Source organism: Mytilus trossulus, chromosome 1 (genome assembly GCF_036588685.1).
Source record: "Mytilus trossulus isolate FHL-02 chromosome 1, PNRI_Mtr1.1.1.hap1, whole genome shotgun sequence".
Lineage (NCBI taxonomy): Eukaryota > Metazoa > Mollusca > Bivalvia > Mytilida > Mytilidae > Mytilus > Mytilus trossulus.
Genome location: NC_086373.1, coordinates 13,542,242 through 13,563,766, shown reverse-complemented (window position 1 = coordinate 13,563,766; position 21,525 = coordinate 13,542,242). Strand labels below are relative to the sequence as shown.

The 21,525-nt window shown below is 31.5% G+C and overlaps 2 protein-coding genes across 3 annotated transcripts; one reads left to right on the top strand and one right to left on the bottom strand.

Annotated features, from left to right (window-relative positions):
- Window positions 1–1,768: 1,768 nt before the first annotated feature.
- On the bottom strand, window positions 1,769–8,084 carry LOC134715774 (deoxyhypusine hydroxylase-like). The gene is made up of 4 exons (XM_063578211.1): window positions 7,711–8,084; window positions 4,519–4,595; window positions 3,909–4,155; window positions 1,769–2,960 (listed from the first exon to the last, which is right to left on the bottom strand). Exons 1-4 carry the CDS (start codon window positions 7,994–7,996, stop codon window positions 2,650–2,652), a joined length of 921 nt encoding a protein of 306 aa, XP_063434281.1. The 5' UTR covers window positions 7,997–8,084; the 3' UTR covers window positions 1,769–2,649.
- LOC134715761 (guanine nucleotide exchange factor C9orf72-like) lies at window positions 8,060–20,217 on the top strand. 2 transcript variants are annotated; one of them, XM_063578189.1, is made up of 9 exons: window positions 8,060–8,163; window positions 12,108–13,132; window positions 14,075–14,182; window positions 15,137–15,265; window positions 15,841–15,957; window positions 17,579–17,778; window positions 18,508–18,565; window positions 19,495–19,604; window positions 19,967–20,217. In XM_063578189.1, exons 2-9 carry the CDS (start codon window positions 12,575–12,577, stop codon window positions 20,124–20,126), a joined length of 1,440 nt encoding a protein of 479 aa, XP_063434259.1. In that variant the 5' UTR covers window positions 8,060–8,163; window positions 12,108–12,574; the 3' UTR covers window positions 20,127–20,217. The 2 variants fall into 2 exon arrangements, with proteins under 2 accessions (XP_063434259.1, XP_063434268.1); XM_063578198.1 differs by lacking the exon at window positions 14,075–14,182.
- Window positions 20,218–21,525: the final 1,308 nt, after the last annotated feature.

Sequence of the window (21,525 nt, the reverse complement as noted above, 5' to 3'; positions counted from 1 at the left end):
TAAATGCATTTCTTTTAATATTTAAATAGAAAACGCCCAATAAGTTTGTTGAAAGATTTTTTTTTCACACAAAAAAATTGTGGTGCTCACTTCTAGCCACATGAGGGAACTGAGCCATCTGCATATGACTATTGCTAAGTGTTGGGAATCCTTCTGCTTCAAGACAAAGTACGGCAATAAAGCCATTTCCTTTGTGCCATTATATCAAGATCTTAGTAAGAAATAGTACCTTATTGAATATCTATGTAAAATGACTGTATTTTAAATCTGACATTATTGAAAGTAAAAACACAAAATATTGAACTCCGAGAATCTGACATTAGTTGAAAGACACTATTTGTATTCCTGTTGGTTTCATTTAATAACAAATCCTTTCACTGCTATAAACCATCTTATTTTGTCGAATTATTGTTTGGCGCTTCAACTTTTTCAGCCAATTAGTGCTCAAGATTAACTTTGATTGAATATTTATCAAAGAGATCTTTCAAAATTTAACATATTCTCTATTCATATACAAGTTATTCCTATTCTACCAAAAAAATTGTGAAAATAAATAGCTTGTGACTTAAGTAGGTACACAAAATAAAAGAAATACATTAACAAATTTTAAAGCAGTCTGAAACATAGATGTCAAATGGACGTAAACTGAAGACTTCAAGGACGCCTCCAGGTGCAGGAATTTCTCGCTACATTGACGACCCTTTGGTGACCTTCTGCTGTTGTTTTTTTTTACGGTCGGGTTGTTGTCTCTTTGACACATTCCCATTTTCCATTCTCAATTTTATTATTCAACTAGTATTTGTGGGAGAAGGGGCATGAGTACCATGGGATTGGACCATATCAACAAGGTTCAAGCTTTACATTGACTTTCTTAACCTAATGAGCTTTAAACAAGTGCAATTTTTTTTTTAGATTTCATAAAACCATTTCATTGTTTGTAGTTTATTGGCATTAAACAGAATATATTTTTCAATTTTGTAAAGTAGCCCTGTTCATATCTAGGCCTGCCATCTTGAACTTGAATGTAAAGTTCTAATTTGATGATAAAGGCCTTACTGTAGTTTTAAGATAAAGAACCAGATGATATTTCAGAATAAACCACTTAAAAGAAAATTGGCAAACTCATGCATGGTTGTGAATAAAGTGTTTGTAGTATCAAAAGAACAGCCACAATAATATTCTAAAGAAATGATCATGAAAAGTCAATTTTAATCTATTTTAATGCTAGTTGTATAATCTGTTGACATAATACTAATAAATAGAAAATGTTCCAATTGACGTAATCAAAGAGCATGATAGTCAAGACAAATAGCTTCTTTTCATCTGATGTCTGTACATTTTTGTTCAATATACTTTAAACTGAAGGATAGATATTCTGCCAACGTCATCATAAACAATCTTTAGAAAAAATAGTCAGGTGTTACATAATTTGTTTACATCACTCATGCAACACTTGAATCACTGTTAATATAATGTAAATAATTTGGTGTTAAGCCCTTCTTTATTTCTTTTCAATGTACATTATAAATTAACATACGAAGGGAGATAACTCATTTATCCAACTGTATTTTTCTTAGGCACTTCAATATATGTGATATGAGAAGCAGTAAGCAATGTGTAAATGTTTGTTTTCATATATACTCAAAATTAATTTAAATTTTAAATATAAATCTCTTTAGGTGGTTTAAAAATTGAGGTTGGGGTTTCTATTTCGTTGACGTATACCCACATTTCATTCTTTTTACATTTATAACTAGAATACTGTACATTTTAAGTAGCAATAGAAAGTCATCTTTATTTTCCCATACAAGCATCTTTACACCTTTATACAATGAACAATAATCTTAAAGTAAGAGCCAATATTCTTAACGTTAAAAATGACCTTCATTTGGAGCAACTTTAAGTTTCTGTTCTCATTAATCATGTAACAATGTTATTACAAATATGACATAAATTCAACATAAAGTTTCTTATTTAAATGCAAAAGTTAAACTTGTTGATGTAGGACATAACAATAGACTATACATTGTAGGTAACGCAAGTAATGCTCGCAAAATAATACCCCACCAACCACCCCTTGCAAAGTTAATGACCAGATTATGATCAGAGGCCTAGTTTAAAAGGAGAAGCAGATATGCTAATGATTTGCATAGGAAGAAGAAAAAATTATTTCGGACCAAAAACAGATTTTGGGTTTTAGAAGTGGATATAAAAGTGTACTAAAGTGTGCAGATATGAGGAAGTCTATATCAATCCAAAGTCAACCTCAGATGAAGAAATAAAACAGTAGGTGTGGAAGTACATCATTTGAGTGAGATTTTATGATAGATTCACACAAAATTATTTCATATGGTTCAGTAGCAGTTCATATACAAATCATCCAGCACAAAAAATAAATGAAATCTAAGTTTATTTTGTTTTTCATTTCACATTATAATTTAATCTCTGAGATAAATTTCTCCATCATTATTAAGTGCCACAATCTAATTAGACATCATCAAGTTCAGTGTAAATGGTAGCACTAGTGTGTGAATGTACTTTCGTTCTAACCAGCAGTTTAGTCTTCACAAAAGAGAGCAATGTCAGATCACAAGTCTTTTAATAAAATATCTTCTAATCATATCACCTTTCTAGAAATCCTAACCAGTTTTATGAATTTATCTTAGTTAACGAATCTGCATATTGAAATTCTTTACTCTGTTCATATTCTGACATGTCTAGAGCTACTACACAACTTTCTTTAACCACTCTTTCTTTGTCCTGTAGATATTGCTCTAAAATCTTTGTACATTCTTCAGTAGCTATAGCCCCTAAGGCCTCTGCACATTCATGGCGTACCATGGGATTCTCTTTCTCATCACATAGATTTTCTTTCAGTTCTTGTACACATGCTTCGTGTTGCATTTGACCTAATACATAGGCAATTTCATGTCGGAACAGTGCACTTGAACATTTTAGTCCTGAAAAAAGTTTCAAACAGTTAAAAGTAATATCAACTAAAAATTTCAATTTCATTTATATAACAATTTCCATCAAATTAGCCCATGTAAATGTTTTTCAAATTTAACAGAATCCAATTTTAATCGGTTTTTAATATGCAGTATTACAATTTCATATTTAAACGAACTGTACAAGGCTCTGTGTTGAAGGCCGTACATTGACCTATAATGGTTTACTTTTTTTAAAAATTGTTATTTGGATGGAGAGTTGTCTCATTGGCACTCACACCACATCTTCCTATATCTACATGTATGTATACTACTATCAGTACCATTGTTTGATGGCACTATAATTTGTGTTTTATATGCACTGCAAACATGTATTTAAAATCATTCTCTACAAAAGTAACTTCTTTTTCAGTACATGTATCAGCAAAAAATATAGTTTGAGATATCTCTTTAAAGGTGTAAGTCTTAGAGAACACATAGAAACCATATCAATCATGTTTCCAAGCCTCATTAGTCGGTGTTTTCAATTGTGTGTTTTAATTCATTTAAAGAGTGTTGTGTGGCTGGTAGTTTATTCACTTCTTTTCAAGACAGAGCTATTTGTGTTTTGCATATTATTTTTTTGTACCATAAACACTTATATAAATGTATCATTGAAGATTTTATGTTGACCTCTAGATGATTACCCCAATTTGTTCAATTATTCCTTTAAAGTATGTAATGCGAGATATTCAAATGTGAATCTGTCTATTATAGCTGATTATGCAGTATCAGCATTGCTCATTGTTTAAAGCAGTACAGTGACCTATTGTTTATACATTTGTGTAGTTGCTAATTTCTGTGTCATTTGGTCTCTTGTTGGGAGTTGTCCCTACCATATCTGTTTTTTATATAGATACTTGTACCCTATTTTTTCGCTTACTTTGATATGTAACTGTTGTAACCAAATAGATAAAATACCTTGAGCCAAAGCTTGAACTGCTTCTGTTGTTCCTATATTCCTCAGTGAAAACATAGCTCTGTATCTGTGAAATAGTGTCGATTTTTCATCTAGTAATTGTGTTTTTAAATTGTTAATGTCCATGTTTGTTGATGGAGGTGCTGGATCAGTAGAAAAATATGGATTCTCTGATAATTTCTCCCTTTCTTTGTCTTCACTTTGAAGCCATTTAATTCTTTCTAATGCAAGCTGACACGTTTCTGCAACCTGGTAAGATGTATAACAAGTTGTCATTTTACATATAAATATTTTTTTCAACTGACAGAATAAGATGTATGCACATTTGCTAAGACATTCAGAATCATAGATACTGATGTGAAAAGAATTTTTAACAGAATACAAATTATCAAAAGTATCATATTCAATATTAATCAGAATTTCTTTCTGTTCCATGTTGAGATATAAGAAAACACACAAACAAGAACAGATTGCATACATGTTTTTTAAACAATAGAGATTTAAACATATGGAAATATAAAATTATGAAAATCTGTGTGAAAAGAGGTAGCAAACAAGTAAATATATTATTTGGCTTGAGTTCTACATTTGAAGAGAATGATTAAACAATACCTCTATGACACTATCATTTTTATATTTTTCTAAGATTGGAACTGCATCTACACAACCAATGGCTCCCAACGCTTCACCTGAAAGTTTGAAATAATAAAGAATATTAATTCAATCAACCACTTCAAGTTATACATATTAGTATGAAATTAAGGCAATATTCAATAAGTTCTAGTTCAAACTTCAGTCTAAATAATGTGAAATCTTATTTTATCCGGGGCCAATATACAGCTGCTGATGATCATATTCTTGTCACTTCGCGAAATTTTTTTATTCATTACAAGTAATAATTTATACAACTGCTAAAATTTTAAGGTTATTTGTAGTCAAATGTGTCCAACATACTTGTTTCTAGCAATATATATAAATTTTTTGGGGCCCTTTACAGCTTGCTGTTTGGTGTGAGCCAAGGCTCCCTGTTGAAGACCGTACTTTGACCTATACTGGTCAACGTTTATAAATTGTGACTTGGATGGAGAGTTGTCTCTTTGGCACTCATACAACATCTTCTTTGTATATATATTTGTTTAATATTTTTCCATTTAGACTTCAAACTTTTATTTCAAGAATTTTAAAAGGATTTCTATTAAGTGCAGATGCCAAGTGCTCCAGGCCTTAATAAATAACAGGTTTGTTGCCCAAACGCTACCTACCCAGAAAAAAGCTGCCTACTCAAATTCTTTTATTGTCCTGATTAGAAGAAGTTTTTTTGAATCAAATAGGCATGAAGACTAATAAACATCTGATACTTCAATTTCTTTTAAAAAAAGAAAAAAAGAAAATGCCTACCTACCTACCCACTGTCTCAACCTTTGGGTAGGGTTTGGGCAAACCAAAATATTTTTAAGTGTGGCCCCATATGATAAAGCGTAGTTAGCAGCATTCTTTTATTTCAAATGATAGAAAATGTAGACTGAGGAAATTGTACTTTTATATAATTTATATAGTCAAGACAATCTTAATCAGAATCAATTATACAATGTGTACTCTCTGTTGAAACAATGTACATGTAGCTAGACAAAATACATTCAAGAAGAGAAGAGAATGTGGTTTTCTTTAGTATATCAAGCCAAGGACTTATATCTGTACACAAAAGTAAAATTATATTTTTATAATCAATGGGAAATAACTCTACTTCCAAAATTAATTACCAGTAAATGTTTACTAACATACCCCATGTTGGGGCTTTAGTGAAATAAAATGTCTTATGTCTTATGTTTACCTTACAAGCCTATATAAGTCTTACAAATGTCAGATTAAGTACAGTGGTTCAAGTGTTCAAACAATAACAAAAGAGGCAATCTATTATCTTATAAATTGATTTCTTAGGTTCAATTCTAATTCACAACTTTTTAACATGTTATAGTCTAAATTTATCCTTATCAAGAGGATATTTTTTTTTTGATTTTGCTGCACATCAATTCCTTATCCAGCCTGTTTTACTATGTAGTCAAGAATATTTCCCATATCAACTTGTACCTCTGAAACCATGAACAAGTGAATTTTACACAGACAGCATCATACTATATAGCTAATTAATTTACACTTGCCATATTCAGTTACCATCTAAAGTTTTAGAAAAACATTTAGGTCACTTTTACAACAAAATTGTTTTCAAGTGTCATTGACAAACACTATATCTGGATAGCCTGATTTGCTGCACAACTTTAAATGGTTTCTGTGTAGTTGATATTTTTGGTTGAAAAATGGTCAGAGACAGTGTATATGTAATAGTAGGCAGGTTTTGGTCTAAAAGATTGTTGGTACATACATGTTTATATGCATAACAAATACATAGGTATGTTTCATCTTTAATTGCCACTAAAATGTTTCTTCAGATATGACTCAGTGTAGCATATGTATGAGCCTGCTTAGACCTCAATAAATAATACATTTTTATGGGTTTGAAATTAAAAGATGTATTAACTAAATGAGTTTTAGGCTGAATTTGCTATGATTGAATGATTTTGAAAAGAAGTAACTGTTGTGTGATTGTCAATTCAACAACTATTATACATGTACATGTAGCAATATATTGAGGGAACTTTATATGTGATTTTAATGGTACAGTATAGGAAAATAAAATATGTCTATCATGTGTGTCGTACACAGGGCCTTGTTTAGTGGGTCAGAGGAGGTTTTACTGTCAATGGGTCGTAAAGGGAGTACCTTCATGACATTGAAAGAACAGTAAAAATTATGTTCATATTTTGAGGAATGACGGTAAAATTTAAATCAATTTGATGATAACTGTAACTCATTATGACTTTTTTAAAGGCTGATGGTGAGGGCATTAGTACCCTCTATTAGGTACTATATTATGGGGACTAAGTCCCCAATTACGGTAGAAAAATAAAAAAAACAAATTTGAAATTTGAAAAATTTACCTGATGACAGCTTTTCTTAGTTAACATTGAATATGACGTCATAACTCAAATAACGTCACAACTAAATACCTAATAACAGAACCAAAATCGGAAACGTTACGGTATTTCCTTTGCTTTTATTAACATGTTTGAATTAAAAAAAAAAAAATTCATACAGACTTAGTCCCAATAGACAACTTTCGAGTTCAATGCATTTCCATCAAAAATTTTCGTTTTAGTGAACGTCACGCGTGCGTTTTAGGTGCGTCATGACTTCCGTTTCAATGTTGAGTGAGTGGTTGAAAAACTACATTTGTATAAAGCTATATTACACGAATTTTTCTGCAAATTAAATTCTCATAATTGACAATCTGTACCGCTGTCATTAGAGAATTGAGATTAAGTTCCTACTGAACAAGCTTTATTTCTAGTTTATCCTGCACAATGAAGGGGGTCTCATTGGGGGTTCCGATCCATCCCAGATCCCGCCTACTGTTTTGTCAGATACCTGTATCCCGCTTACACTATACACGTAAGCCATTTCCTGGGTCCCGCAAGACATCATTTCCTGTTTTCAACACACAATATTTTGACTTTCACGTGTCACGCTTACAAAAATTCAGCAATCCCGAGTCACGCTTAGACCCCAATGAGACCAACAATGATGATCACTAAGACGCTTGATGAACGTTTATAGGGCAGGGATACATACATGCCCCTCCATCTGTTAAATGACATCATTTCTGGTGACGGATCAACTCGAAAGTGGTCTATTAACAGGTAATGTCTGCCTCATATTAAAATTAATATAAATAATGTATTTTAGTACCTGCTTCATGTCGAACCATAGGTTCCTGTTCTGTGTTTTCTAAAACCTCCACGAGTTTAGGAACAGCATAAGGATTTACCATTTGACCTAAACAATAAGCTAGTTCATGTTTGAGAAGAGCAGACGAATCTGAAAAGTTATTTGAAATGCAATCAATCGCTTGTTTACCACCTATATTTTTCAGTGTAAAAAGAGCCCTAAAACGTTCTTTCAGTGGTCTAGAAGGGTCAGATAAAACATTCCCTATTTCCTGTACATGCGAATTCGAAGTTTTACAGCTCATCATTATTTCATATGTTATGAAGAAGCCAGATTACACAATCACACACGTGCAATCAGATTTTTATTTATCCGGAAGTGGGCTTTCGGATTCTTGTTTATTCGGAAGGCCTTGTTATTTTACCATTCCAAAAACAATCAAGTTTGTTGGAACTTGCTAGTGTCATCACTCAGGTAAATGGTCTCTAACTTCTCAATAGTTCACACCCGTAATATATATTCAAAATTCTTGAGACTTTCTTCCTCACACCATTATTGAAACCACTTCTGATGACATCTTGTAAGATCAGCTGATTACAGCTGTTCTCCCCAGTTTCAACATACCACACTCAAATCAAAACATTGTACATAAAACTAAAAGTTGTTATTTCAAATCACAAATTTCTTTATATATATATATATATCTTCTTCAGCTGTTATGAAATTTTTATTTGTATAAATTTCATGTCAATCTATTTCACATCAACACGCATGCATTTAATTTTAGTCTGAGATTACTCTGACGTCCAAGAGCTGTTTTGCCAGACAAGCTGGTGACATGGGCGTAAAAGTTGGGTATCTGCTTGAAAAACGCAAATTACATTGCCATTTCACGAAGAATGAGCAATTAAAAATGTCTTGCATATTTATCTGTTACCAATTTCACAAAACATAGTGAATAGTGAAATTTATGCGAAAGCCTTTCTCATCACTGTGTGTCCATCTTCATCCGTCGTTTTTTACTTTTACAAAAATCTTCTCCTCTGAAAACTGCTTGGCCAAATTAAACCAAACTAGGCCACAATCATCATTGGGGTATCTAGTTTAAAAAATGTTTCTGGTGACCCCCGCCAACTATTTAAGACGGCCACCAAAAATAGAACATAGGGGTTAAATGTAGATTTTGGCTTATATCTCTGGATTCAAAGCATTTAGAGCAAATCTGACATAGGGGTAAAATTGTTTACTGTGTCAAGATCTATCTGCCCTGAAATAAATTTTCAGATGAATCCGAGAACCCATTTTTTGGGTTGCTGTCCCTTAATTGGTAGTTTTAAGGAAATTTTGACGTTTTGGTTATTATCTTGAATATTATTATAGATAGAGATAAATAAATTACTTAAAACTTTTACTAAATTCTTTCATAGATACAAAGATTTGATTAGTAAATTTGGCTATACCTGTAGAAAGCTTATTAAAAATGGTATTTCTCATCCTAAATTTTATGGTAATATTGTACTTAAAGCGAGGAAATCACTATGTGATCCTTGTAAACTCATCGAACCTTTGAACAAACTTATAAGTAAGGGTTATCGTACCAATATTGTAATTAGATCTCTGAATATAGTTCACATTGGCACTAATATTGATTTTGTCATTAGCAAATTAAAACATAACTAAATTTCATTATCTTTTGAGGCGAGATGTATAGGGGACACAGCCACGTTAACTTTTATTTCTATAGAAGTCGCTCTTCACTATACTACTACCTGTCGATACATTTATTTTTGGCATTGCACAAGTCATGTCTTCTTTGACTATTAATGACGTTAAAATACTAAATCCCTGTGATGTGTTTTAGTCGATTTTAGTCTCTGATGCATGATTTTTTACTATTAATTGGTTTTGGCTTTTAACTAGCTGTCAGTAACTGCGAGTACTCTCAAATCGTATTTTCTTGTTAATTCGACCTGTTGATACTGTTTATAATGCTTTTTTGTCATTTTTTATTTATATGGATCTTGGCTGTATACCAGCTTTGATTATTTGTAATATCTTCAATTTTTCACTTATTCTTACAACATTTGTATAAACTTCAAGATTATAAAAAAACGGTTTTTTTCTAAAGTGAACATTGATTGGTTAAATATTTCTCAGTGTGTTTGAATTTATTTGATAGCCTTTTGGTCATGACTGTTTGTCTCTAATATTTAATTAACTGTGCATTTGTATTCAGATATCGCAGATCAAATTTATTCGTTCTTTGTGTAATCATACGTTTTTTGATTGAGTTAAGTCTGCTAATTGATATTTTATCGTATGTTTTTATATGTTGTGATGTTATGCTATTGTTTCAGAAAAAGGGAGAAGGTTTGGGCCCATTAAAACGTTTAATCCCGCTGCAAATGTTTGCACCTGTCCTAAGTCAGGAATCTGATGTACAGTAGTTGTCGTTTGTTTAAAATGTAATATATACGTGTTTCTCGTTTCTCGTTTTGTTTATATAGATTAGACCGTTGGTTTTCCCGTTTGAATGGTTTTACACTAGTAATTTTGGGGCCCTTTATAGCTTGTTGTTCGGTGTGAGCCAAGGCTCCGTGTTGAAGGCCGTACTTTAACCTATAATGGTTTAATTTTTAAATTGTTATTTGGATGGAGAGTTGTCTCATTGGCACTCACACCACATCTTCCTATATCTAATTAGTACAACTCTAATATGCAAGACTTTTTGAGCAAACCAATTTGGTTCCAATTCATGATAAGAACTAGTCTGCCAATTGATATTTTATCGTATGTTTTTCTATGTTGTGATGTTATGCTATTAGTTCAGAAAAAGGGAGAAGGTTTGGGCCCATTAAAACGTTTAATCCCGCTGCAAATGTTTGCACCTGTCCTAAGTCAGGAATCTGATGTACAGTAGTTGTCGTTTGTTTATGTAATATATACGTGTTTCTCGTTTCTCGTTTTGTTTATATAGATTAGACCGTTGGTTTTCCCGTTTGAATGGTTTTACACTAGTAATTTTGGGGCCCTTTATAGCTTGTTGTTCGGTGTGAGCCAAGGCTCCGTGTTGAAGGCCGTACTTTAACATAATGGTTTAATTTTTAAATTGTTATTTGGATGGAGAGTTGTCTCATTGGCACTCACACCACATCTTCCTATATCTATAAACTATAAACAGCAATATGTTCAGCAAAGTAAGATTTTCAAAAAAGTTAATACACGTATCACCAAAATGGTCAGCTGATCCCTTAAAGAGTTATTGCCCTTTAGAATAAATTTTTAACGCCTAAAACTAGTACATAGGGTAAAATGCAGTTTATAGCTCATATCTCTAAATCAAAAGCATTAAGAGAAAATCTGTTGGGGATAAAAATTGTTCATTAGTTCAAGATGTATATGCCCTCAAATTTTCAGACCAATTGGGCAACTTGTTGTTGGGCTGCTGCCCCTGAAATGGTAATTTTAAGTAATTTTTGCAACTTTTGGTTATTATCTTGAATATTATTATAGATAGAGATAAGTTGTAAATAGCAATAAGGTACAGCAAAGTAAAAGCTACTAATAAGTCAACTCGACCAAAGAATTCAATTGACCTCTTAAGGAGTTATTGTCCTTTATAGTCAATTTTTAACCAATTTCATAAATTTGGTAAATTTGGTAAAAAAAAATAAAATATTTTCTACTGTCACTAATCTAATTATAGATGGAGATACTTGTAAGTAGCAAGATTGCACAATAAAGTAAGATCTACACACACATCACCAACACTAAAACACAATTTTGTCATGAATCCATCTGTGGCCTTTTTTTTTTAATATGCACATAGACCAAGGTGAGCGACACATGCTCTTTACAGCCTCTATTTCATGGCTGCACACGTATTAAAAATGTCAAAACAAGTTGCACGAAAATAACCCTTTACCACCCTTGTCTAAAGAGCTTATTGCTATTTGGATGCCTGAGACACTTGAACTACTGGCATCATATGATACAACAATCATTTTCCATTTTGATGACATCAAAATTTTAGAGGAACCTTTGTGATGTCTTGCAAAATGACAAATGAAGCCTTGTTGTCTACTAAATTATGTCTTGTCATTTTAAATGTCATCACAGATAAAAAATGAAATAGCCTTTCAAGACATCATATTTATTTGGACTATGTTGACCAAGTACATGAAGTAAAGAATATATATACTTTTATGTAATAAACACAAGTAAGATATCTGTCTGAAAATTCATAGGTTCAAATTGAAGGTACAGGGACATATGGTGCAGTTACAGACTTAAAACGACTAGAAAAAGTGTAAACATGTTCATTGTGTATTAAACTGCACCAGATAATTTATCTGAAAACTTATATTTTTACAGAAAAAAACTAAATTAAATCAATTTGTTATACTTTTTGCTTACAGCATCATTCACTGTAGACCCTCTGTAGAATGGTAGAGAAGCTGACAAAAGGGTGAATGAACATAGAAGCAGTTATGAGACAAGACTGGTCAACTGAGATCTTGGATCGTGGAAGCATTATTATACTTTTTGTGAATTACACATTCTTTGCCATTGTTTTTCTGATTTTTCTGCTGTTTGTTTTGTGTTTTTACCAAACTACGTCAGCACCTTCTGATATAATAACATCGTTGCTACTAGTAGCTTTTAGTTTTCTGATTGCTAATATTGTTATAGCAGACTATGTGGTTTATGTTTTAAAATCAAACAAGGAATTAAAACCTATATTATAAAACTTAAATTCAACAAGAACTAAAACCATAAAGATTTAAAATGTATATTGAAGACATGGACATAATGATTATATACTTCTAAAGAATGAATATTATGCAGTTATATTTGAATTGATTTTGTAAATTCATGTTTTAAAATGACAAGTGAGTTAACAAAATCCCGAAGTTTAAAGATAGTGAAACGACCAAATGTAGACATAGGAATCATAGAAGTGAATACAAAAGACAATCTTGATATCAATAAAGAATTATCCGGAAGTCTTTCTCCAACAACACCATCATCAAAATTTTCTACATCACTGATTAAAACATCAAATGACAGTATTATTGATGGCATATTTCTAAGTCACTGGGACAACATCTTAGGACCTAGGATTGATCATTTATGGACATTTCCTAACAAGCCCCATTACTCTCATGTAGTTTTAAAGAAAGTTTGTAGCCAGTCACTAAGCGGAGAAATTTGTCGTGAATTTGACAATTGTTTTATTGATTATAAGTTCTTTTCTAATGCTGACGATGGAACAGTTGTACCAGTGTTCGTATTCACAGCCAACACGACAATGGGACCAGCAGTTCATTCTTTATCACTTATTATAAACAAATGTGATCTAACATACTTCCTACAAATACAGCATCTAGTCATCAGATGTATGGAGAGACTGGTCGGCAAACTGAGGATTCTTTTACACAAGGTTTGATACTTTAAGAATCAATAAGCGTTTTACTTTTTAAAAAATTGTTGATATTTTAAACATTAAATTTGTTGAAATTGCTTTTACATATTACCTGGCATCTGTTTTCAATATTCATTTACTTTTTCCTAAATGAAATGAAGTTGAATACTTTTTCCTGAAATTTGTAAATCACAGATACTATGGAATATGGATACTGTGGATTCATTATTATTCATTGGTTACCAATTTTAGTGTATTTCAGTGGTAAATGTGAACAATAAATGAATTTAAAAATTTCTATCAGGTTACATGTATATGCAGACTTTGGCAAACCATGAAATCACATATCCCTGAAAAAGGCAAATTATCCGCAATCCATGAAAGTTGGTGCCCAAGAACTGCCCATGCAATATGAAAATTTATGAATCCACAGTAAAAGCTATTTATAGCCTCACAGTATTTGGAAAAGTAATTTCTTATCTTTTGTCTTTATGAATAATAATCTGCTTTTTACATATTTTTTACAAGTATTCTAAATACTCAATATAAAAAAAAACACACAGGTGGTACCAAGAATACGGTACATTCAAAATCAAAAGTTGAAGAAAATCTGACTACTCCATTGCAAAAGAAAGATAAACAATGCAAAGTTAAACAAATCTACAAACACTACATAGAAAACTAACGATTGATCAAGACAAACCTATACTACCAAATAAACACTGAATATATAACTTATGAATTGAAAATACATGTATCTCTATAGAACCACAGCGGTAATGGAATTGTAAGGACATTAATCATGATAAACATGCATGTTCAGAAATTGCTTTTGATGGCTGCATATTATCATAACTAATACAATTTTGCATGTTTGCATTTTATCTTAAAAAATGCCTTATACTTCACATACTTCTGCAATGTAAATTCATTTTGTTAGTACCAATTTTTTGCTTTCAGCCATCTGGTCCTGCTAGTGATATCATGGATTCATTTTTCATTCTGAATGATGATTGTATTAATTGTCTGTCGCTGATCAAAACCAATTCTTTACCTACTAATGTTAAGGTTAGTATTTTTTACTCATATTTGAAGGTAATGATTGTATTAATTGTCTGTCGCTGATCAAAACCAATGCTTTACCTACTAATGTTATGGTTAGTATTTCTTACTCATGTTTGAAGGTAATGATTGTATTAATTGTCTGTCGCTGATCAAAACCAATGCTTTACCTACTAATGTTAAGGTTAGTATTTCATACACTTATTTGAAGTTAACATGGTTAAAACACTTGTGTGTAGCAATCTCAATATCATATTCAGGGAAGGGGGAGGATGTCAGTTTTTTGCTATATACATTTTGTACAGTACAGACAGAAAAAAAAATTATTTTCAAACATTTATCTAATATATATATAGTTTTTATACCGCAAATATGAAAAGCTGAAATGATAGCACATTGAATTTAAACACAAAAAAAAGCGAGAGCTCGATTGTGAAGAATAGTGATTGACATTTATTTTAATAAGATATAAGAAGATGTGTTAAGAGTGCCAATGAGACATCTCTCCATCCAAATCACAATTTGTAAAAGTAAACCATTATAGGTCAAAGTATGGTGTTCAACATGGAGCCTTGGCTCACACGGAACAGCAAGCTATGAAGGGCTCCAGGATTGCTTTATTTATACCCCCAAATATATTTATAAATAACAAGTTCAGTATAAAATGTGTATGGACATAATATCAAGTTTTTCTTGTATTTCATTTTAATACTAGCTGAGTAATATTTGGTTTTACTATTTATTCAGAATTGTTTGTGTTATATAAGGATAGCTGAATAATGGACAATTTAAGGAAATGGTGCCTACAATTGATGCTTACAAAATTAGTATTTTTCTAGACCTGTCCTTTCACATTTTATCCGATAATATCACTGCAAAAATTTCTGAGTTTTAGTATCTGTATTCACACATGATCAGATTTAATTATTGCAAAGAATTATTTTATAATTTCTTTTTCAGCTTGGAGAAACCTATTTTTGTCCATCTCATACATTAGAGAGAGAATTTCTACATAACTGCATAGCATCACATTTAATGACCTTTGGTAAAACCCTCGTTATAGGTGACAAGGAAGAAAATATTAATGCTGTAAGAATTATATCTTTAAATGTGACTTTTTTTTTTGTTACCTATTGCAGTTCTTTTAAACTTTTGGCCAAAGTAGTTTGTTTCTCAGTTGAAACCGTTTGTCTGGTCAGAAAATTAACTGAAAACTGCTGTAGAAGAACCAGACAAGTCATCAATGTTAGCACATTAATTTCTAATTACATTTGTAAATAATCATACTTAAAATCCTTTTAGATTTTAAGTCCACATTGGTCATTGAAATTGTAACAGATGAATGTCTTGTCATATGAAAGGTAGTGCAGTTTTATTTGAATTGCCATAATAAATTAACATGTTCTAATTATCTCTTCTGAAATTCCAGGCTGGCTTACTGCTTTTGAACATAAGTAGATTAAAAAAGTACTGATTAAGTTTATCATTATTTTTTTGCAAGAGTAAAAATATAAAATTCTACATTTATTGGTTAGTCTTTAGTTTTGGTTTTACTGTAACCATTATGAAAGGTAAGTACCAGTATACATGTATCATATGTAACAGATATTTTTTTCCCATGTTTGTTTTTTTATGTTTATATTTATGCAAACTTTATGTTGTAGATGTTATACACACTGTGTCTGTTTAACACTGAAGAAGAAAGAAAATGTTCATTGCTGTATAGTGGAGAAGAGAAAATTACATATCACCATGATCTGTGGTTACAGGGAATGATGAGGGTAAAGTTCTACAAAAGATATTTCTGTTAATAGTTACTCTGTATAGTGTGAGTGAAAAGGACATTTGGTGCAAGTTTTTTCTAGCTGCAACTTTTGTTGCAGAAAGCTTGACATAGTGATAGCTAGGGTGGCGTTAGCTAACTTCTTTAAAAAAGCTTTATATTTAAGAAGGCAGAAGACCTGGATGCTTCATACTTTGTATATACATTTGTAGATGCCCTTATGTTATGAAGTTTCGGTTTGTCACATGTTCACTGTACTTGACCTCATTTTCATGGTTCAGCGACTACTTGAAAAAAAGTTAAGATTTTTTGTAATGTTAATTTCTCTCTTATTATGAGTAATAGGATAGCTATATTTGATATGTGCATAGCTTGCTAGGTCCTTATGTTGGTCAGACAGTTTTCACTTGACCTCAACCTCATTTTATGGATCAGTGAACAAGGTTAAGTTTTGGTGGTCAAGTCCATATCTCAGATAGCATAAGCAATTGGTCTAGACTATAAGGTGTCTATGTCCAACTTGCAGGTGTCATCTGACAATAACCACATTTTCATGGTTCAGTGGTCAAAGTTAAGTTTTGAGTTTTGGTCTTTTTCTAATAGTATATGCAATAGGTCAACTATATTTGGTGTATGTAAATATTTTATGATGTACATGTCAGTCGCAAAGGTTTATTTGACCTTGACCTCATTTTTCACAATTCATTGCTCAGTGTTAAGTTTTTGTATTTGTTGTATGGAAGAATTGATAGCTGTACATGTCTGCCTGGCATGGTTTATCTGACCTTAACCCCATTTTCATGTTTCATTGGTCAATGTTTAGTTTTATTTGTTTAGTTTGTTTCTTAGAAATTATAAGCAATAGGTCAACCATATTTAGTGTATTAAATGATTGTAAGGTGTATATGTATTTCTTGTTCGGTTTATATGATCTTGACCTCATTTTCTTGGATCATGTTAAGTTTATGTGATAGTTGTAGTAAAGCTTTATTTTTTTAGGACTCTCATCATAATATCAATGATTTATAAAGAAGGAGAGAAATTTCAGTGTGTGCACTCTTGCTTTTATCCCTTAACATGAAAATATATTGATAATAATGTTTAAACCATGTTGGTCTTGACTAGATTACAAATGGATCCCGACTTGGGACAGTGGTGCTGCACAACATAGAACAATCTAAAAACAAGGTTCTACAAAGATGGTCAACTGGTTAGAACGGTTGAAAATTGACACTTGAAAAGAGTTTATTCTTTTGGGGCAGAAATTATGGCAATTTTTTATGCGGCAATTTTGCATACATGTGAAAATTGGGGGTATACGTGATGCTTAATAATTGTGTTATTGATTGAACAGGACCAACAGATATGCACATTTTTAGATTTTAGTTTCTTGTGTATATTCGGAGTTAAGTATGACGTCCATTATCACTGTACTATTATGCATATTTTTAGGAGCCAGCTGAAGGACACCTACGGGTGCAGGAATTCTTGCTACATTGAAGACCCATTGGTTGCCTTCGGCTGTTGTCCGCTCTATGGTCGGGTGGTTGTCGCTTTGACATATTCAGCATTTCCTTTCTCAATTTTACATATCTACATTTTCTTATCACTTTTTACAGAAACCACATCAAAGAATTAAATTACCTGTTCATGAGTTATTGTATAGCAAGTATCCATCAAGTGTTATAGACATAACAGCTATGGATATCAAACAATCTCCACATTTCTCTGACCACATGGTACACAGTCATAACGCACAAAGAAATGAACTACTGTCTATAATGGGAGGAGAAAACACAGTCATTCCACACCCCACAGGGTAAGATAATCATTATACTTAATTACTTTACGGGTCTTATACACCATGCTTATTACTGCCTAACAGACCAAGTTCAAATTTGGGTGGCGCCACTTTCTCACATGTTGAGTTATGTCCCCTTATAAATGGGAAAAATCACTGAACTTATCAATTCCAAACTCTAAATTTAATTTAAATGTGGGAAAAAATGACTGAACTTATCAATTCCAAACTCTAAATTTAATTTAAATGTGATATAAAACTTATACACAATGCTTTTACTACCAAACAAGGATCCAGTTCGAATTATGGATGCATTAATTTGATCTATCTAAAGTCGACCTTCTCAAGTTATGTCCCTTGGTTAAATGTAAAAATTCTAAGTTTCTCATATATTTACAAGTACATTTTTTTTTAAATTTTAATGATATTAACAGCTCAGTTCATAGAGAGTCAAATTTTAAGTTTAACAAATAAAAACAAATCATGATAGATAAGTCAAGGATGTATATCCAATGTAATCCATTTGAGAAGCAAATGCATCACTGCTTTATAAATTATGATGATTTCACAGAGAGAGAAATTGGATATGATGAAATATTTCATTAAGAGAGTGAAATCAACTTTTTTGAAATTATACATGCAGAGAAACTAGTGTTAAATCCAACAAATCAAACACACAGATATGTAATTTAATGTTTGAAAAATTGACTTTGTTTTAATTTCAAAAATTTCATTTTCTATTTATAGTGACATCCTTAGCTCAGTTTCCTACACTGAAACACTGGTACACAGCCTTTTAGAAGATGTTAGTATACAGTTACAAAAATGCACATTAAGTTTCCTGTGAAATAGGGGAAAAATTATAAAGTAGAGTCGGTCAAAGGTTGATAAAATTCAGCTAGGCTTATACCTCATGCATCTGTTTACCCATTACACATTTTTGTGCTCTTTAATTTGAAAATCTCTTATGGTTGAATAATGAAACAGTTAAATTAGTATGATTATTAATTATTCTCCATTCTAAAAATCACTTTTCAAAGGTTCTAGGCTTTCGAATTTTTAAGCCAGACATACAATTTGTCTTCAAAAAAATCTCAGTGATGCTTGAATGGAAAAAGTGATGAAATGGCCATATACAGTATGTGGTTGAAGAGCATATAGGACCTAAGAAATAGTTTGTGCAAAAATGCCGTGATTTTTTTAAAAACTAGATCTTTACAAATGTTACTCTTTTGCCAGGATGAAAATTATTCTATTTGTAATGTTAGTCTTTTATCATATTTATTGATAAAATCTTAATATATGAAATAAAGGCATATGGTATGATTGGCAATTTATGGGACAACTATAAACCAAAGTTCAAATGACAGAGAGATTTAAGCATACGTGGGTGGAGAGTTGTCTCTTTGGCAATCATACCACATTTTATTATTTTTTTATAAAATTAAATATAAAAAAGAAGATGTGGTATTATTGCCAATGAGACAACTATCCACAAAAGACAAAAATGACACAAACATTAACAATTATAGGTAACCGTACAGCCTTCAACAATGAGCAAAGCCCATACCTCATAGTCAGCTATAAAAGGCCCCGATAAGACAATGTAAAACAATTCAGACGAGAAAACATACGGCCTTATTTATGTGAAAAAATTAATGAAAAACAAATATGTAACACATAAACAAACGACAACCACTGAATTACAGGCTCCTGATGTTTATTATTTTTCAGCTAGACAAATTACCCCCTACTTGTGGTGTTAGAGAAGCATTTATAGCTCAGTTTATGAGGACAATCCAAATGAAAGCTTTGTGCCTTATCAAGTATTTGGAGGGCGAAACGTAAGTTATTGGTTATGCAATTACTGATGTCCTCTTATTCTGGTGTAAATTGTTTATTTATTTTGTAATTTCCAGAGAGGGTGGAAGATGTGGTGTCAACAATTGTAAAATTAATTTGATAAGAACTACTTGTGACACATCATGTGACACATCATGTGACACATCATGCAAATATGATGTGAAGTTGCATTACTATCAGTACATCTCAGTTTATTGACTATTTCTAAGCCCTGTCTACAGGGTCATGAATAAATATGCAGTGTTGTTGTCAATCAAGTTGTCTTTTTCTGAATTTTATGTGGACAGACGAGAGATATCTATGTCAACATTTCATTTTAAACATACTTCAAATCTTGTTTCAGGAATAGTGGTGTTCAACCATTTAGAGGAGGAATGAAGAAAATTCGGCATGACCTTTGTTTGCCTGCAGATGGAGATTTAATGATGGTACTAGCTGCTGCAGAAAAACTAAAACCAGGACTATATTGGTTCATAATGAGAGAACAGAATAATGTCTATTAATTCCTTCTATGCATTTGTATCTGTGATATGGCAGGTCTTTTCTGTCAAACATTCAAAAATACATGAATAAATTATTTATATTATAAAACTTCACTTTGTTCAGTTACATTTTCATTTAGTACCAATTGTCTTTTAAAACATTTAATGAATGGCTATTATCTATTTTGAATTTATTGAACCATAAAACTAATTTTTGACTCTTCACATTAAATAATCCGCGAAATTGACAACATTGAAAATAAAACTAATAATTTTAACCAATCAGAAGACAGTGTTACGGCCAGAAATCGCCTTTAAATTGTAGCCAACAAAAGACACAAATCAATAGTAAAATTTAACAATATTTAATATACAAAAGTTTACAAGAAGTATTTTACAAATATAACTGTTAACTTAACTGTCAAAATATGAGTCCAATCTGTTATCTTTATCTGTATCCGGAAATCTTTCGGAATCCAATTTGAATATTACGTTCACTACTAATGTCACAATCCAGTATGATGTTGTTTGTAGAATAAAAGTGTCAATCCAAATGCTGTGAATACTAATGTCTATCAATGTCTATGTCCAAGTTTTATTATGAGAGTTTAACTTTAGTGTCTGTATATATATAGTTGTGACGGATTATTCTAGAACACGCTAGAACGGAACATTGTGGAAAATCCTGGAAAGTTACAACGGAAGTTTCTGGAATAACGTAGAAGTTTAAATTACGCATCTTTTATAAGGATCATTCTAGAAAGTTCTAATCATTCTGTGATTGTTCCAGTGATTCCTAAACTGCACAGTTATAAGATTATTTGGTAAACAACTATCAGGCCATACAACACAAATTAGGCCAACATAAATAAACATAATAATTACAATATCATAACACCTCCCCCCTTAAAAGAAGTTTTAGTGTAACAAAAACTTATCATGAATAATATGAACAAAAATACATAATATATACAAAGTGATTTAATAAGCTCTAGATAAAGCATCAGCTATTACATTATCTTTACCCTTAATATGTTTTACAATTACATCATATTCCTGTAACAATAAACTCCACCTAGTCAACCTCTGATTCTTGTTTCTCATTTTATGCATGAAGGTGAGAGGATTATGATCAGTATAAACAAGAACAGGATATACAGTGGGATTCAAATATACATCAAAATGTTGAAGTGCTGACAACATTGCAAAACACTCTTTTTCAATAGTTGAATAATTTTTCTGATGTTTATCTAATTTCTTAGAAAAGTATGATATAGGTTTCTCGACATTATTATCTGTCTCTTGATATAAAACAGCTCCTATTCCTACATCGCTTGCATCAACAGCAAGTTTAAATTGTTTTTCAAAGTCTGGAGTAATCAGAACTGGACTATTAATTAAAAGTGATTTGCTATTTTCA

What these genes read in the sequence shown, in the direction of transcription:
- LOC134715774 (XM_063578211.1), bottom strand. Translation starts at nt 7,996, where the DNA reads ATGATGAGCTGTAAAACTTCGAATTCGCATGTACAGGAAATAGGGAAT. An exon ending in TATGGTTCGACATGAAGCAG is followed by an intron (nt 4,596 to 7,710) that starts GTACTAAAATAC and finishes TCAAACTTTCAG; the next exon opens with GTGAAGCGTTGGGAGCCATT. An exon ending in AAAATGATAGTGTCATAGAG is followed by an intron (nt 4,156 to 4,518) that starts GTATTGTTTAAT and finishes ACATCTTACCAG; the next exon opens with GTTGCAGAAACGTGTCAGCT.
- LOC134715761 (XM_063578189.1), top strand. Translation starts at nt 12,575, where the DNA reads ATGACAAGTGAGTTAACAAAATCCCGAAGTTTAAAGATAGTGAAACGA. An exon ending in CTTTACCTACTAATGTTAAG is followed by an intron (nt 14,183 to 15,136) that starts GTTAGTATTTTT and finishes TTTCTTTTTCAG; the next exon opens with CTTGGAGAAACCTATTTTTG. An exon ending in GGTTACAGGGAATGATGAGG is followed by an intron (nt 15,958 to 17,578) that starts GTAAAGTTCTAC and finishes CACTTTTTACAG; the next exon opens with AAACCACATCAAAGAATTAA.